We start from the raw sequence: 17,897 nt of genomic DNA, 5'->3' as shown, positions 1-17,897 counted from the left end.
GTCGGCAAAGGCTCCATCCTCCTCCCAGGCAGCATCCCTGTGGGAGCAGAGGAGGGCTCAGCCCTGGGGATGTGGGGAGGCAGCAGGGGATCGGCTGGAGCATCCCGGAGGGGAAGGAGGCAGCGGGAGGGCACCCACCTGTCCGGGATTTTGATGCCCAGGCGGAACATCTCTTCTCGGAAGGTGACCGTGTCCTGGCAGAGCGGGCAGCGGAAGTGGTGCAGGGCAGAGCGCAGCGCCTGGCCCTGGGGCAGACACAGCGTCAGCACCAGGGGGTGCTGGGGTCCCGTTCACCCCCCGCAGCTTGGTGCCGGGGTGAGCGCAGGGGTGATGATGTCGGGGACCGCGGGGGCTGCCGCCTACCTGAATACAGCGGCGGTGGAACCAGGCGCTGGTGCAGGTGGGACAGACCAGGGTGTCAAAGCACGGCCGCTCCGCCACCGCCTCCTGGCAGATGAGGCACAGGGTCTGGTCCTGCTGCACCGCCCGCACCCGCTGCACCGGCCGGTGCTTCCAGCAGAAGGACCTGCGGACGGAGGTGATGCTTCAGCGCCAGCTCTCCTCCATCGCGGCCCTGGCTCTGGTACCCCGGGGCGGGGACACTCACTTGAACTCCCCAAAGAACTGGGAGACGCAGCCCCGCTCGCTGCCGCAGGGGTAGTGGAAGGTGCGGGGACAGCGCCGGGCTCTGCAGGTGACCGAGGCGCCCGGCTGGCGGCAGATGCAGCACCTCTGGGGATGACAGGGGTGTCTGTGCGGTTGCTTGCAGCCAGCTGCCAGAGCGTCCCTGCGGGAGTGCTGGCCTGTGCAGTGCTGGACATAGGCAATGGGGACCGTCATGCCCTTAGGCCTCACCTTCCGTGCCACCCTCTTCAGCTCCTCTTGGATGTCAGGGAAGAGGAAGCCATAGAAGCCCTCTTCATCAGCCCCTCTCTGGTTCAGCCTGCTGGCGTGGTACTGCAAGAGGGGAGAAGAGGGGACGTGCCAGGGGCTGCCGGCGGTGCGGGGCCGGGGAGCAGGGGGTGCCAGGACCAGCACTCACCAGGCAGTTCTCATGGACGCAGAGCCCATCCTGACGGCAAAGCTGCCCCAGCACCTCGGGGTTGCAATCTGCGCGCTGGCAGAACCCGCACACTGCAGGGGGACAGCAGCGTCACCGCCTGCCCTGTGACAAGGTCCCAGTGTAATGCTGGGAGCGGGAATGGGGAGACACCCGACCGCCTTCCTATGCTGCTTGCATCCACAATCCCCTCTGGCAGGGTGCCAGCGGGGTGCTGTGCACTCACGCTCCTCACCGGGCTCATCCCGCTGCCTCTTGCACGGGGGAGGCTCACAGGAGGGCTCGTCCTCCTCCGGCAGCGCTGCCGGACACTGGGCCGTGCGGCGCCGTGATTTGCGCTTCATCGTAGCGAGAGGCTGCAGCCAAGGAGATGCCTGCGCCTGGGGACGTTGCTCTGCTCAAAGACCCTCCTGCTCTGGGGCTGCTGGCGGGGCACCCTTGCCGTGCAGGGTGTTTGTGACGCGGCACCGCACGAGGGTTCCGCACGGGGCATCTGGAACGCGGGGACAGGCGCAGGGCTGTGATCCAGGGATGGATGGAGGCAGGGAGCGTGGCACAGGCTGGCTGGGCTCATCATGACCCCCCTGCCCCTCACAGTGCCTGCCCTGCAGGCAGCCCCGGCGCTAGACCCACCGGCACAGGACCCAGCAGCACAGGGGGATGATCGCTTCCCTGGCCCGGCTGCCGCACTCTTGCTCATACAAGCCAGGATGCCACTGGCCTTCCTGGCCACCTGGGCACAGACCTGGCTCAGCTTTAGCTGCCTTTTGACCACCACCCCAAGTCGTTTCCACCAGCCTCTTTTCCCTGGTGTATGGGGCTGTTGCGACCCGTAGTAAGAGATCATAGTAAGAGATTATTTGTTTGGGTGGCCACTCATTGTCCTTCCAGTTACCAATTTGTAGTTCCCTTTTAGATCGTTTCCTTCTTAGTTCATCTGTTTCTGTGTACAACTGGACTCCCAAACGTTCTCCTTGGCTCATAGCTGGTAAAAAAGAAACTCGGTCTCATTGTTCCTAATACACGTGATCCTGTCCAATTTTTAGGTAAAAATGCAAAGGCTGCTTTACCACAGATCCAATAATGTCCGTCTGGAGTGGGCCAACCGTTTGGTATATTAGTTCCATTAGTCCAGTTAGGGAATTGGTGATTCATTTCTATAGGATCTCCCCATTTTTCCCAGCCTTTCTTTGTTCTCTTCCATAGATCACCTCCTTCACAAAGCAAATTTCCTACTGGTTTGCCGTCACTTTCTGAATTTTGCCAACACCTTTTCCAATTACATTTGTTTGTAAGATCCATTGCTGCCTTCTGTTATTTCCTTCTTGATTTCTCCAGATCACAGGATCGCTTATGTTACTCTCCATCGCTTCCCAGGGCCATCTCTCTCCCTGGTTAGTTCCCCCACAAACATAGCAGTTGCTTACATTCAATGCTTTAGCTATATTTTACAAAGAGATTGTTAGCAACAGTGGGAATTTCATATTGGACTCCTGTTTCCGTTTCATGATAAAATGAGTTGAATAATAAATGATGTTGTATTGATTCCTTAACACTTTCCGTAATTTGAATTTGGACTTTAGCTCCTGGACCCTTTCCTGTAGCCCATATTTTAATTCCAAACTCCTTAATTTTCTTATTTTTCCATTTTCCAATAGTCATGATAGTTAGCTTGAGAAGGGTACATTCGTGTGGTCCACAATCTGGCTTTACTGGGACATTTTGAATAAAGGCTATACGCAGATATGTTTTTCACTCTAAGAAACCACCCCAAGTGACAGACGGAATGCGAGATGAATATACCTCCGTCAGATCCCTTAATTTTGGCTTTGGAAAAGGAGAGGGAAAAACTGAAAGCTAAGCTGGAGAGATGTTCAGATTGGGATACTGGGGAAAGATGTTAAGCAAAGCAAGAAGGAAAGCAAGGGAGCTCGGGCAGCTCCTGTGTTTGAGCGTGGGATGAGTGCTGGGGAGGCAGAGGTGGAGGGATGTCGGGCGGAGGTGGGGGAGTGGGTTCTTCTCCTATGGGACCGGATCCGTGTGTGCTGTGGGGAGTTTGGACGTTGGAAGTGGGACTGCCCTGGGGGGAGTGCCATGGGGTGGCTCCTGTGGCTGAATTGGAACTAGACAGACGGGGACCTGGGGAATCTACCCCAGCAGATCCACTGGTTAAATTAAAACTAGGGACTAGAGGAAATAAAGTGGAATTTTAGTGGATGCAGGAGCAACTTATTCGGTGTTAAATCAGAGGGAAAAGAATTTGTTACGGATGTGGGAGCTACTGGCCACCAAGAAAAAAAAAAAAAAGGAAAAGACCCCAAAAAAAGGCAAAAAGAGGCATTCTTTCTGAAACCCGTAAAGTACAAATTCGGAAAACAAAGAGGAATGCATGAATTTTTATGCATGCTAAATTCTCCCAACTCTGTATTAGGGTGAGAAGCAACATTGAAAGAAGGCAAAATGGAATGAAGAGTTAAAAACGATCAATTAGTTTTAGTTTTGAGTTTCTCTTTAATTCAACAGAGAAGCAAACAGGAGGAGCTTCCTGAAATAGAAGAAATCCTCAAGCAGGTGTATCTGGGAGTATGGGCGTCTGAAGTTCCAGGGAAGGCGAAAAATGCTTTGCCTGTTCAAGTAGAAATAAAAAGGGGGGGCCTGCCCAATTAGAATAAAACAATATCCCCCTAAAATTGCAGGGAAAGGGAAGTAAAAATCGTTGATAAATTTTGAAATCTACATTATTAATTGAGTGTGAATTGGAATATAATACTCCTATCTCGCCAGTAAAGAAATAAAGTTGCAGACTGGTTCAAGATCTCAGAGCAATCAACAAATTTGTAGAGGATATTCATCCAGTAATAGCTAATCCGTACACCTTATTGACTAAATTGAACACTAATCAGAAATGCTTTGCCGTCTTGGATTTAAAGGACTCTTTGGCTGCAGCCAGCCGGGAGTGATGTGAGTACCACTGGGGGCTAAGGGGGCGATGGCTGGGGCAGAGGGATGGGGACCCGGCTGGGGCCCTATTGCAGGCAGCCCGCTGCCCCGGCCGAGCACTCTAACGTGGGACTTGTCCTGGCAGCATGGTCACCAAGAAGGAGCTGTGCACAGACCCCCGGGCGGCCTGGGTGCAGGCGCATGTGCAGCACTTCCAGAGCCTGAAGAACTGATCCTTCCCCACTGCCACCCCTGATGCCCCTGGTGCTTCCCCAGACCCAGGTACGCAGGAGAGCACTTGGATGGCAGCCTTCTTCAATGGGAAAGCTTATTCTATTTAACTTATTTAAACAAACTATTTTCTGCTAAAAAGGGGGGGAAAAACCCCAAAATCAATTATATAAAATCCCTGCTTTAAACTGAAAAGAATTTAAACGGTATCAATTTGCTTCTTAATGAACAGTCTGGTGCTTCGGTGCCTGAGTAGAGTGTTTGCATTATCAACCCCCTTGTGTGTCTCTGAAGTCCCTGCTGGAGCCCCGATGCGAGAGACAAGACCCACGGGGACCCCATTGCTCTCCACGCATCCTGGGGTCACTGCTCTCTCTGGAACAGAGCAGCCTCAGCCGCACAGCGTCCCCCACGGTGCCTCCCCCTCCCCAGCCTGGGTTCAGCTCCGGTGCCACCCATCGGGTGCCACCAGGTTCTCAAGCGGGTGCCCAGCGCCAGCTCCTCTTTGGGAAGCAGCCCGGCATCCCCTGTGATGCCAGGAGGAGGCTGGGGCCGCGGCAGCGCCTCTTGCCGCGCAGCGCTCAGGCACAAGCAGCAAAGCCGCGTCGGTGAGGGTCCAAGTTTTATTAGAGGGAACCTGCCCATGCCTAGGGCAGGGCCTGCGAGGGCAGGTTGGTGTCGGGGTGTCCTGCAGGGATGCCGGCCTCTTCGTCCTCAGGGGAGGTGTCCGGAGCTGGGCCACTGTGCGAGGGTCCCTGTGCCGCTGGGTCCAGCGCCTGGGCTGGCTGCAAGGCGGGCGCTGCGAGGGGCAGGGGGATGATGAGCACAGCCAGCCCGTGCCACGCTCCCTCCCTCCAGCCCTGGATCACGGCCCCGAGCCTGTCCCCGCGTCCCAAGTAGCAGTGGTGGCCACATGGCTCTTGGGACCTTGTGTCCCACCCCCAGCTGCAGCCCTCACCAGTGCCCGTGCCGCTGCAGTCACAGCATTCCCAGGAATGCACCTCTCCTCCCAGGTTGGAGCAGCGCTGGTGGGTCCCGCGGGAGCCACAGGACTGGCAGAGCAGCAGTCGCCAGGGCCTGGGGGGGCAATGGGACACATTGCCACCAAAGGCCCCTGAGATGGATGGGGGGTGCCAGCCTGGTACCTCCATCCCCAGCCAAAGGGGGTGACCTCGGGGACCACCCGCACTCACCCGTTCTCCTCTGCCGCTTCCCGTCCCAGGGGGCACAGGCACCGGCTGCTGTCACAGGAGCTGTGCCGCCGATAATGGTCGGCAAAGGCTCCATCCTCCTCCCAGGCAGCATCCCTGTGGGAGCAGAGGAGGGCTCAGCCCTGGGGATGTGGGGAGGCAGCAGGGGATCGGCTGGAGCATCCCGGAGGGGAAGGAGGCAGCGGGAGGGCACCCACCTGTCCGGGATTTTGATGCCCAGGCGGAACATCTCTTCTCGGAAGGTGACCGTGTCCTGGCAGAGCGGGCAGCGGAAGTGGTGCAGGGCAGAGCGCAGCGCCTGGCCCTGGGGCAGACACAGCGTCAGCACCAGGGGGTGCTGGGGTCCCGTTCACCCCCCGCAGCTTGGTGCCGGGGTGAGCGCAGGGGTGATGATGTCGGGGACCGCGGGGGCTGCCGCCTACCTGAATACAGCGGCGGTGGAACCAGGCGCTGGTGCAGGTGGGACAGACCAGGGTGTCAAAGCACGGCCGCTCCGCCACCGCCTCCTGGCAGATGAGGCACAGGGTCTGGTCCTGCTGCACCGCCCGCACCCGCTGCACCGGCCGGTGCTTCCAGCAGAAGGACCTGCGGACGGAGGTGATGCTTCAGCGCCAGCTCTCCTCCATCGCGGCCCTGGCTCTGGTACCCCGGGGCGGGGACACTCACTTGAACTCCCCAAAGAACTGGGAGACGCAGCCCCGCTCGCTGCCGCAGGGGTAGTGGAAGGTGCGGGGACAGCGCCGGGCTCTGCAGGTGACCGAGGCGCCCGGCTGGCGGCAGATGCAGCACCTCTGGGGATGACAGGGGTGTCTGTGCGGTTGCTTGCAGCCAGCTGCCAGAGCGTCCCTGCGGGAGTGCTGGCCTGTGCAGTGCTGGACATAGGCAATGGGGACCGTCATGCCCTTAGGCCTCACCTTCCGTGCCACCCTCTTCAGCTCCTCTTGGATGTCAGGGAAGAGGAAGCCATAGAAGCCCTCTTCATCAGCCCCTCTCTGGTTCAGCCTGCTGGCGTGGTACTGCAAGAGGGGAGAAGAGGGGACGTGCCAGGGGCTGCCGGCGGTGCGGGGCCGGGGAGCAGGGGGTGCCAGGACCAGCACTCACCAGGCAGTTCTCATGGACGCAGAGCCCATCCTGACGGCAAAGCTGCCCCAGCACCTCGGGGTTGCAATCTGCGCGCTGGCAGAACCCGCACACTGCAGGGGGACAGCAGCGTCACCGCCTGCCCTGTGACAAGGTCCCAGTGTAATGCTGGGAGCGGGAATGGGGAGACACCCGACCGCCTTCCTATGCTGCTTGCATCCACAATCCCCTCTGGCAGGGTGCCAGCGGGGTGCTGTGCACTCACGCTCCTCACCGGGCTCATCCCGCTGCCTCTTGCACGGGGGAGGCTCACAGGAGGGCTCGTCCTCCTCCGGCAGCGCTGCCGGACACTGGGCCGTGCGGCGCCGTGATTTGCGCTTCATCGTAGCGAGAGGCTGCAGCCAAGGAGATGCCTGCGCCTGGGGACGTGGCTCTGCTCAAAGACCCTCCTGCTCTGGGGCTGCTGGCGGGGCACCCTTGCCGTGCAGGGTGTTTGTGACGCGGCACCGCACGAGGGTTCCGCACGGGGCATCTGGAACGCGGGGACAGGCGCAGGGCTGTGATCCAGGGATGGATGGAGGCAGGGAGCGTGGCACAGGCTGGCTGGGCTCATCATGACCCCCCTGCCCCTCACAGTGCCTGCCCTGCAGGCAGCCCCGGCGCTAGACCCACCGGCACAGGACCCAGCAGCACAGGGGGATGATCGCTTCCCTGGCCCGGCTGCCGCACTCTTGCTCATACAAGCCAGGATGCCACTGGCCTTCCTGGCCACCTGGGCACAGACCTGGCTCAGCTTTAGCTGCCTTTTGACCACCACCCCAAGTCGTTTCCACCAGCCTCTTTTCCCTGGTGTATGGGGCTGTTGCGACCCGTAGTAAGAGATCATAGTAAGAGATTATTTGTTTGGGTGGCCACTCATTGTCCTTCCAGTTACCAATTTGTAGTTCCCTTTTAGATCGTTTCCTTCTTAGTTCATCTGTTTCTGTGTACAACTGGACTCCCAAACGTTCTCCTTGGCTCATAGCTGGTAAAAAAGAAACTCGGTCTCATTGTTCCTAATACACGTGATCCTGTCCAATTTTTAGGTAAAAATGCAAAGGCTGCTTTACCACAGATCCAATAATGTCCGTCTGGAGTGGGCCAACCGTTTGGTATATTAGTTCCATTAGTCCAGTTAGGGAATTGGTGATTCATTTCTATAGGATCTCCCCATTTTTCCCAGCCTTTCTTTGTTCTCTTCCATAGATCACCTCCTTCACAAAGCAAATTTCCTACTGGTTTGCCGTCACTTTCTGAATTTTGCCAACACCTTTTCCAATTACATTTGTTTGTAAGATCCATTGCTGCCTTCTGTTATTTCCTTCTTGATTTCTCCAGATCACAGGATCGCTTATGTTACTCTCCATCGCTTCCCAGGGCCATCTCTCTCCCTGGTTAGTTCCCCCACAAACATAGCAGTTGCTTACATTCAATGCTTTAGCTATATTTTACAAAGAGATTGTTAGCAACAGTGGGAATTTCATATTGGACTCCTGTTTCCGTTTCATGATAAAATGAGTTGAATAATAAATGATGTTGTATTGATTCCTTAACACTTTCCGTAATTTGAATTTGGACTTTAGCTCCTGGACCCTTTCCTGTAGCCCATATTTTAATTCCAAACTCCTTAATTTTCTTATTTTTCCATTTTCCAATAGTCATGATAGTTAGCTTGAGAAGGGTACATTCGTGTGGTCCACAATCTGGCTTTACTGGGACATTTTGAATAAAGGCTATACGCAGATATGTTTTTCACTCTAAGAAACCACCCCAAGTGACAGACGGAATGCGAGATGAATATACCTCCGTCAGATCCCTTAATTTTGGCTTTGGAAAAGGAGAGGGAAAAACTGAAAGCTAAGCTGGAGAGATGTTCAGATTGGGATACTGGGGAAAGATGTTAAGCAAAGCAAGAAGGAAAGCAAGGGAGCTCGGGCAGCTCCTGTGTTTGAGCGTGGGATGAGTGCTGGGGAGGCAGAGGTGGAGGGATGTCGGGCGGAGGTGGGGGAGTGGGTTCTTCTCCTATGGGACCGGATCCGTGTGTGCTGTGGGGAGTTTGGACGTTGGAAGTGGGACTGCCCTGGGGGGAGTGCCATGGGGTGGCTCCTGTGGCTGAATTGGAACTAGACAGACGGGGACCTGGGGAATCTACCCCAGCAGATCCACTGGTTAAATTAAAACTAGGGACTAGAGGAAATAAAGTGGAATTTTAGTGGATGCAGGAGCAACTTATTCGGTGTTAAATCAGAGGGAAAAGAATTTGTTACGGATGTGGGAGCTACTGGCCACCAAGAAAAAAAAAAAAAAAAAAAAAAAAAGGAAAAGACCCCAAAAAAAGGCAAAAAGAGGCATTCTTTCTGAAACCCGTAAAGTACAAATTCGGAAAACAAAGAGGAATGCATGAATTTTTATGCATGCTAAATTCTCCCAACTCTGTATTAGGGTGAGAAGCAACATTGAAAGAAGGCAAAATGGAATGAAGAGTTAAAAACGATCAATTAGTTTTAGTTTTGAGTTTCTCTTTAATTCAACAGGGAAGCAAACAGGAGGAGCTTCCTGAAATAGAAGAAATCCTCAAGCAGGTGTATCTGGGAGTATGGGCGTCTGAAGTTCCAGGGAAGGCGAAAAATGCTTTGCCTGTTCAAGTAGAAATAAAAAGGGGGGGCCTGCCCAATTAGAATAAAACAATATCCCCCTAAAATTGCAGGGAAAGGGAAGTAAAAATCGTTGATAAATTTTGAAATCTACATTATTAATTGAGTGTGAATTGGAATATAATACTCCTATCTCGCCAGTAAAGAAATAAAGTTGCAGACTGGTTCAAGATCTCAGAGCAATCAACAAATTTGTAGAGGATATTCATCCAGTAATAGCTAATCCGTACACCTTATTGACTAAATTGAACACTAATCAGAAATGCTTTGCCGTCTTGGATTTAAAGGACTCTTTGGCTGCAGCCAGCCGGGAGTGATGTGAGTACCACTGGGGGCTAAGGGGGCGATGGCTGGGGCAGAGGGATGGGGACACGGCTGGGGCCCTATTGCAGGCAGCCCGCTGCCCCGGCCGAGCACTCTAACGTGGGACTTGTCCTGGCAGCATGGTCACCAAGAAGGAGCTGTGCACAGACCCCCGGGCGGCCTGGGTGCAGGCGCATGTGCAGCACTTCCAGAGCCTGAAGAACTGATCCTTCCCCACTGCCACCCCTGATGCCCCTGGTGCTTCCCCAGACCCAGGTACGCAGGAGAGCACTTGGATGGCAGCCTTCTTCAATGGGAAAGCTTATTCTATTTAACTTATTTAAACAAACTATTTTCTGCTAAAAAGGGGGGGAAAAACCCCAAAATCAATTATATAAAATCCCTGCTTTAAACTGAAAAGAATTTAAACGGTATCAATTTGCTTCTTAATGAACAGTCTGGTGCTTCGGTGCCTGAGTAGAGTGTTTGCATTATCAACCCCCTTGTGTGTCTCTGAAGTCCCTGCTGGAGCCCCGATGCGAGAGACAAGACCCACGGGGACCCCATTGCTCTCCACGCATCCTGGGGTCACTGCTCTCTCTGGAACAGAGCAGCCTCAGCCGCACAGCGTCCCCCACGGTGCCTCCCCCTCCCCAGCCTGGGTTCAGCTCCGGTGCCACCCATCGGGTGCCACCAGGTTCTCAAGCGGGTGCCCAGCGCCAGCTCCTCTTTGGGAAGCAGCCCGGCATCCCCTGTGATGCCAGGAGGAGGCTGGGGCCGCGGCAGCGCCTCTTGCCGCGCAGCGCTCAGGCACAAGCAGCAAAGCCGCGTCGGTGAGGGTCCAAGTTTTATTAGAGGGAACCTGCCCATGCCTAGGGCAGGGCCTGCGAGGGCAGGTTGGTGTCGGGGTGTCCTGCAGGGATGCCGGCCTCTTCGTCCTCAGGGGAGGTGTCCGGAGCTGGGCCACTGTGCGAGGGTCCCTGTGCCGCTGGGTCCAGCGCCTGGGCTGGCTGCAAGGCGGGCGCTGCGAGGGGCAGGGGGATGATGAGCACAGCCAGCCCGTGCCACGCTCCCTCCCTCCAGCCCTGGATCACGGCCCCGAGCCTGTCCCCGCGTCCCAAGTAGCAGTGGTGGCCACATGGCTCTTGGGACCTTGTGTCCCACCCCCAGCTGCAGCCCTCACCAGTGCCCGTGCCGCTGCAGTCACAGCATTCCCAGGAATGCACCTCTCCTCCCAGGTTGGAGCAGCGCTGGTGGGTCCCGCGGGAGCCACAGGACTGGCAGAGCAGCAGTCGCCAGGGCCTGGGGGGGCAATGGGACACATTGCCACCAAAGGCCCCTGAGATGGATGGCGGGTGCCAGCCTGGTACCTCCATCCCCAGCCAAAGGGGGTGACCTCGGGGACCACCCGCACTCACCCGTTCTCCTCTGCCGCTTCCCGTCCCAGGGGGCACAGGCACCGGCTGCTGTCACAGGAGCTGTGCCGCCGATAATGGTCGGCAAAGGCTCCATCCTCCTCCCAGGCAGCATCCCTGTGGGAGCAGAGGAGGGCTCAGCCCTGGGGATGTGGGGAGGCAGCAGGGGATCGGCTGGAGCATCCCGGAGGGGAAGGAGGCAGCGGGAGGGCACCCACCTGTCCGGGATTTTGATGCCCAGGCGGAACATCTCTTCTCGGAAGGTGACCGTGTCCTGGCAGAGCGGGCAGCGGAAGTGGTGCAGGGCAGAGCGCAGCGCCTGGCCCTGGGGCAGACACAGCGTCAGCACCAGGGGGTGCTGGGGTCCCGTTCACCCCCCGCAGCTTGGTGCCGGGGTGAGCGCAGGGGTGATGATGTCGGGGACCGCGGGGGCTGCCGCCTACCTGAATACAGCGGCGGTGGAACCAGGCGCTGGTGCAGGTGGGACAGACCAGGGTGTCAAAGCACGGCCGCTCCGCCACCGCCTCCTGGCAGATGAGGCACAGGGTCTGGTCCTGCTGCACCGCCCGCACCCGCTGCACCGGCCGGTGCTTCCAGCAGAAGGACCTGCGGACGGAGGTGATGCTTCAGCGCCAGCTCTCCTCCATCGCGGCCCTGGCTCTGGTACCCCGGGGCGGGGACACTCACTTGAACTCCCCAAAGAACTGGGAGACGCAGCCCCGCTCGCTGCCGCAGGGGTAGTGGAAGGTGCGGGGACAGCGCCGGGCTCTGCAGGTGACCGAGGCGCCCGGCTGGCGGCAGATGCAGCACCTCTGGGGATGACAGGGGTGTCTGTGCGGTTGCTTGCAGCCAGCTGCCAGAGCGTCCCTGCGGGAGTGCTGGCCTGTGCAGTGCTGGACATAGGCAATGGGGACCGTCATGCCCTCAGGCCTCACCTTCCGTGCCACCCTCTTCAGCTCCTCTTGGATGTCAGGGAAGAGGAAGCCATAGAAGCCCTCTTCATCAGCCCCTCTCTGGTTCAGCCTGCTGGCGTGGTACTGCAAGAGGGGAGAAGAGGGGACGTGCCAGGGGCTGCCGGCGGTGCGGGGCCGGGGAGCAGGGGGTGCCAGGACCAGGCACTCACCAGGCAGTTCTCATGGACGCAGAGCCCATCCTGACGGCAAAGCTGCCCCAGCACCTCGGGGTTGCAATCTACGCGCTGGCAGAACCCGCACACTGCAGGGGGACAGCAGCGTCACCGCCTGCCCTGTGACAAGGTCCCAGTGTAATGCTGGGAGCGGGAATGGGGAGACACCCGACCGCCTTCCTATGCTGCTTGCACCCACAATCCCCTCTGGCAGGGTGCCAGCGGGGTGCTGTGCACTCACGCTCCTCACCGGGCTCATCCCGCTGCCTCTTGCACGGGGGAGGCTCACAGGAGGGCTCGTCCTCCTCCGGCAGCGCTGCCGGACACTGGGCCGTGCGGCGCCGTGATTTGCGCTTCATCGTAGCGAGAGGCTGCAGCCAAGGAGATGCCTGCGCCTGGGGACGTGGCTCTGCTCAAAGACCCTCCTGCTCTGGGGCTGCTGGCGGGGCACCCTTGCCGTGCAGGGTGTTTGTGACGCGGCACCGCACGAGGGTTCCGCACGGGGCATCTGGAACGCGGGGACAGGCGCAGGGCTGTGATCCAGGGATGGATGGAGGCAGGGAGCGTGGCACAGGCTGGCTGGGCTCATCATGACCCCCCTGCCCCTCACAGTGCCTGCCCTGCAGGCAGCCCCGGCGCTAGACCCACCGGCACAGGACCCAGCAGCACAGGGGGATGATCGCTTCCCTGGCCCGGCTGCCGCACTCTTGCTCATACAAGCCAGGATGCCACTGGCCTTCCTGGCCACCTGGGCACAGACCTGGCTCAGCTTTAGCTGCCTTTTGACCACCACCCCAAGTCGTTTCCACCAGCCTCTTTTCCCTGGTGTATGGGGCTGTTGCGACCCGTAGTAAGAGATCATAGTAAGAGATTATTTGTTTGGGTGGCCACTCATTGTCCTTCCAGTTACCAATTTGTAGTTCCCTTTTAGATCGTTTCCTTCTTAGTTCATCTGTTTCTGTGTACAACTGGACTCCCAAACGTTCTCCTTGGCTCATAGCTGGTAAAAAAGAAACTCGGTCTCATTGTTCCTAATACACGTGATCCTGTCCAATTTTTAGGTAAAAATGCAAAGGCTGCTTTACCACAGATCCAATAATGTCCGTCTGGAGTGGGCCAACCGTTTGGTATATTAGTTCCATTAGTCCAGTTAGGGAATTGGTGATTCATTTCTATAGGATCTCCCCATTTTTCCCAGCCTTTCTTTGTTCTCTTCCATAGATCACCTCCTTCACAAAGCAAATTTCCTACTGGTTTGCCGTCACTTTCTGAATTTTGCCAACACCTTTTCCAATTACATTTGTTTGTAAGATCCATTGCTGCCTTCTGTTATTTCCTTCTTGATTTCTCCAGATCACAGGATCGCTTATGTTACTCTCCATCGCTTCCCAGGGCCATCTCTCTCCCTGGTTAGTTCCCCCACAAACATAGCAGTTGCTTACATTCAATGCTTTAGCTATATTTTACAAAGAGATTGTTAGCAACAGTGGGAATTTCATATTGGACTCCTGTTTCCGTTTCATGATAAAATGAGTTGAATAATAAATGATGTTGTATTGATTCCTTAACACTTTCCGTAATTTGAATTTGGACTTTAGCTCCTGGACCCTTTCCTGTAGCCCATATTTTAATTCCAAACTCCTTAATTTTCTTATTTTTCCATTTTCCAATAGTCATGATAGTTAGCTTGAGAAGGGTACATTCGTGTGGTCCACAATCTGGCTTTACTGGGACATTTTGAATAAAGGCTATACGCAGATATGTTTTTCACTCTAAGAAACCACCCCAAGTGACAGACGGAATGCGAGATGAATATACCTCCGTCAGATCCCTTAATTTTGGCTTTGGAAAAGGAGAGGGAAAAACTGAAAGCTAAGCTGGAGAGATGTTCAGATTGGGATACTGGGGAAAGATGTTAAGCAAAGCAAGAAGGAAAGCAAGGGAGCTCGGGCAGCCCCTGTGTTTGAGCGTGGGATGAGTGCTGGGGAGGCAAAGGTGGAGGGATGTCGGGCGGAGGTGGGGGAGTGGGTTCTTCTCCTATGGGACCGGATCCGTGTGTGCTGTGGGGAGTTTGGACGTTGGAAGTGGGACTGCCCTGGGGGGAGTGCCATGGGGTGGCTCCTGTGGCTGAATTGGAACTAGACAGACGGGGACCTGGGGAATCTACCCCAGCAGATCCACTGGTTAAATTAAAACTAGGGACTAGAGGAAATAAAGTGGAATTTTAGTGGATGCAGGAGCAACTTATTCGGTGTTAAATCAGAGGGAAAAGAATTTGTTACAGATGTGGGAGCTACTGGCCACCAAGAAAAAAAAAAAAAAAAAAAAAAGGAAAAGACCCCAAAAAAAGGCAAAAAGAGGCATTCTTTCTGAAACCCGTAAAGTACAAATTCGGAAAACAAAGAGGAATGCATGAATTTTTATGCATGCTAAATTCTCCCAACTCTGTATTAGGGTGAGAAGCAACATTGAAAGAAGGCAAAATGGAATGAAGAGTTAAAAACGATCAATTAGTTTTAGTTTTGAGTTTCTCTTTAATTCAACAGAGAAGCAAACAGGAGGAGCTTCCTGAAATAGAAGAAATCCTCAAGCAGGTGTATCTGGGAGTATGGGCGTCTGAAGTTCCAGGGAAGGCGAAAAATGCTTTGCCTGTTCAAGTAGAAATAAAAAGGGGGGGCCCTGCCCAATTAGAATAAAACAATATCCCCCTAAAATTGCAGGGAAAGGGAAGTAAAAATCGTTGATAAATTTTGAAATCTACATTATTAATTGAGTGTGAATTGGAATATAATACTCCTATCTCGCCAGTAAAGAAATAAAGTTGCAGACTGGTTCAAGATCTCAGAGCAATCAACAAATTTGTAGAGGATATTCATCCAGTAATAGCTAATCCGTACACCTTATTGACTAAATTGAACACTAATCAGAAATGCTTTGCCGTCTTGGATTTAAAGGACTCTTTGGCTGCAGCCAGCCGGGAGTGATGTGAGTACCACTGGGGGCTAAGGGGGCGATGGCTGGGGCAGAGGGATGGGGACCCGGCTGGGGCCCTATTGCAGGCAGCCCGCTGCCCCGGCCGAGCACTCTAACGTGGGACTTGTCCTGGCAGCATGGTCACCAAGAAGGAGCTGTGCACAGACCCCCGGGCGGCCTGGGTGCAGGCGCATGTGCAGCACTTCCAGAGCCTGAAGAACTGATCCTTCCCCACTGCCACCCCTGATGCCCCTGGTGCTTCCCCAGACCCAGGTACGCAGGAGAGCACTTGGATGGCAGCCTTCTTCAATGGGAAAGCTTATTCTATTTAACTTATTTAAACAAACTATTTTCTGCTAAAAAGGGGGGGAAACCCCCCAAAATCAATTATATAAAATCCCTGCTTTAAACTGAAAAGAATTTAAACCGTATCAATTTGCTTGTTAATGAACAGTCTGGTGCTTCGGTGCCTGAGTAGAGTGTTTGCATTATCAACCCCTTTGTGTGTCTCTGAAGTCCCTGCTGGAGCCCCGATGCGAGAGACAAGACCCACGGGGACCCCATTGCTCTCCACGCATCCTGGGGTCACTGCTCTCTCTGGAACAGAGCAGCCTCAGCCGCACAGCATCCCCCACGGTGCCTCCCCCTCCCCAGCCTGGGTTCAGCTCCGGTGCCACCCATCGGGTGCCACCAGGTTCTCAAGCGGGTGCCCAAGTGGTGCAGGGCAGAGCGCAGCGCCTGGCCCTGGGGCAGACACAGCGTCAGCACCAGGGGGTGCTGGGGTCCCGTGATCCAGGGCTGGAGGGAGGGAGCGTGGCACGGGCTGGCTGGCTGTGCTCATCATCCCCCTGCCCCTCGCAGCGCCCGCCTTGCAGCCAGCCCAGGCGCTGGACCCAGCGGCACAGGGACCCTCGCACAGTGGCCCAGCTCCGGACACCTCCCCTGAGGACGAAGAGGCCGGCATCCCTGCAGGACACCCCGACACCAACCTGCCCTCGCAGGCCCTGCCCTAGGCACGGGCAGGTTCCCTCTAATAAAACTTGGACCCTCACCAACGCGGCTTTGCTGCTTGTGCCTGAGCGCTGCGCGGCAAGAGGCGCTGCCGCGGCCCCAGCCTCCTCCTGGCATCACAGGGGATGCCGGGCTGCTTCCCAAAGAGGAGCTGGCGCTGGCATCGAAGCTCCACGCTGTTCTTTAACAAGCAAATTGATACGGTTTAGATTATTTTCAGTTTAAAGCAGGGATTTGATATAATTTATTTTGTGTTTTTCACCCCTTTTTTTAGCAGAAATAAGCTTTCCCATGGAAGAAGGCTGCAGTCCAAGTGCTCTCCTGTGTGCCCGGGGCTGGAAACTCTTTTTCATGCAAATCTGATGGCCTTCACTCCCCACATCTTCCCCTTCTTTGTTTTGTGTATCCCCTATCAACACCTGCTTAAGGGCTCGATTAATAATCATAGAATCATAGAATCACAGAATAGTTAAGGCTGGAAAGGACCTCAAGATCATCCAGTTCCAACCCCCCTGCCACAGGCAGAGACACCTCACACTAAACCATCCCACCCAAGGCTTCAAAATAATTTTTTTTTCCCCGTTACTGTGATTGTTGGCCCTGTTTTGGGCTGAATTCAGTCGGTTTGGGGGCGCTGGCGCCAGCGGCGCAGGTTGAGGCGCAGCAGGAGCAGGTTGAGGCCGTAGGTGCTGAGGCAGACGGGGCAGAGGTCGTGCATGACGAAGGCCAAGATGGCCGCCAGCCACAGCGACGCCAGCGCCGACGCCACCGACGACGCCAGCAGCACAGCAGAGGCCCCGCGGCCACGCACGGGCCCCAGAACCCCTTGCAGGAGGCAGAACACGACCCCCACGGCCCCACTGGGGACGCTGGCGGCGCTGTCCCAGCCCAGCAGTGGCTCCACCAGCCCCAGGCCATGCCCCCACCGGGACGCGATCACGCGCGTGCACGACACCGCCTCGGCCAGGTCCCAGCGTGCGCAGTACCCGGGGTCCCGCGCGCGCGCCCGCTCCACATAGAGCGCGTACAGGGAGAGCGCCGCCCCGGGCACGCACAGCGCCGCGCGCGCCGCCATCGCCTACGTGACCGTTGTACCTTGTGGGGGATGTACAGGAATGTTCATGGTTATGGTGAATGTTCCTGGCCATACACTGATGAGAGAGGAGAAACCAAGGAATAATCCCTCTTACTCAACCGCTTTGTTTCCTAAGGGTGCTTTGTTGAACTGCTGGGAACCCCTTTGTTGTTTAAAGAGTGCTTTGATTAACTGCTTGAATGCTTTAAGGGGGCTATGTAACTAAGAGATACGTACATCCCGTTACAGGGTAAGTAACCAGATAAGGAATGGAATTTACGGGGCTAAGATGGTGGTTAATTGCATGGGAAAGACATATCCCCGTTAATGTACTACCAAGACGGTCAGCAAGGTCTTCACCGGAGAATGGCCCCAGCAACGAGAACAGAATAATGGAAAGGGGCCACGTTGGCATCCAGGTACAGAAGAAGGGATTGGCTGAGACCCAGGACCAAGAAGTGTAAGAGACTAGACCCCAAAGACCCCGGTGTGCGTCTCTGGTGCGGCGGAGACTCCCCGGCGCACCCAGCGCTGATTGCTTATTGCGTCTCCATATTAATCAGTTGTAATAAAATAATAGAATCAGATCACGGCTAAGACGAAATTTTTATAACAGTCGCTACCACCTGCAATTGGTGGTAGAACTCCTGCAGGCACAGCGAGAAGCCCCTGGCCCTGCCAGCTTCACACAGGGTGAAGACGGTCTGCAGGAATTTCATCTCGGCATCCTGCTGGCCAGCCTCCTTGACACCAGTGGATGAACAATTGTACTGTGAGTC

The 17,897-nt window shown here is 55.7% G+C and overlaps 1 protein-coding gene across 1 annotated transcript; it reads right to left on the bottom strand.

Annotated features, from left to right (window-relative positions):
• Positions 1-16,646: 16,646 nt before the first annotated feature.
• On the bottom strand, positions 16,647-17,122 carry LOC136021907 (vitamin K epoxide reductase complex subunit 1-like). Its single transcript, XM_065694607.1, has one exon. It carries the CDS (start codon positions 17,116-17,118, stop codon positions 16,660-16,662), a length of 459 nt encoding a protein of 152 aa, XP_065550679.1. The 5' UTR covers positions 17,119-17,122; the 3' UTR covers positions 16,647-16,659.
• Positions 17,123-17,897: the final 775 nt, after the last annotated feature.

This window comes from Lathamus discolor, chromosome 14 (genome assembly GCF_037157495.1).
Source record: "Lathamus discolor isolate bLatDis1 chromosome 14, bLatDis1.hap1, whole genome shotgun sequence".
Classification (NCBI taxonomy): Eukaryota; Metazoa; Chordata; class Aves; order Psittaciformes; family Psittacidae; genus Lathamus; species Lathamus discolor.
The sequence above is the reverse complement of the archived record's forward strand: the minus strand, read 5'-3'. Positions and strand labels throughout refer to the sequence as shown.

Excerpts from the sequence above, each read along its gene's own strand:
- LOC136021907 (XM_065694607.1), bottom strand. The coding sequence starts at position 17,118 with ATGGCGGCGCGCGCGGCGCTGTGCGTGCCCGGGGCGGCGCTCTCCCTG.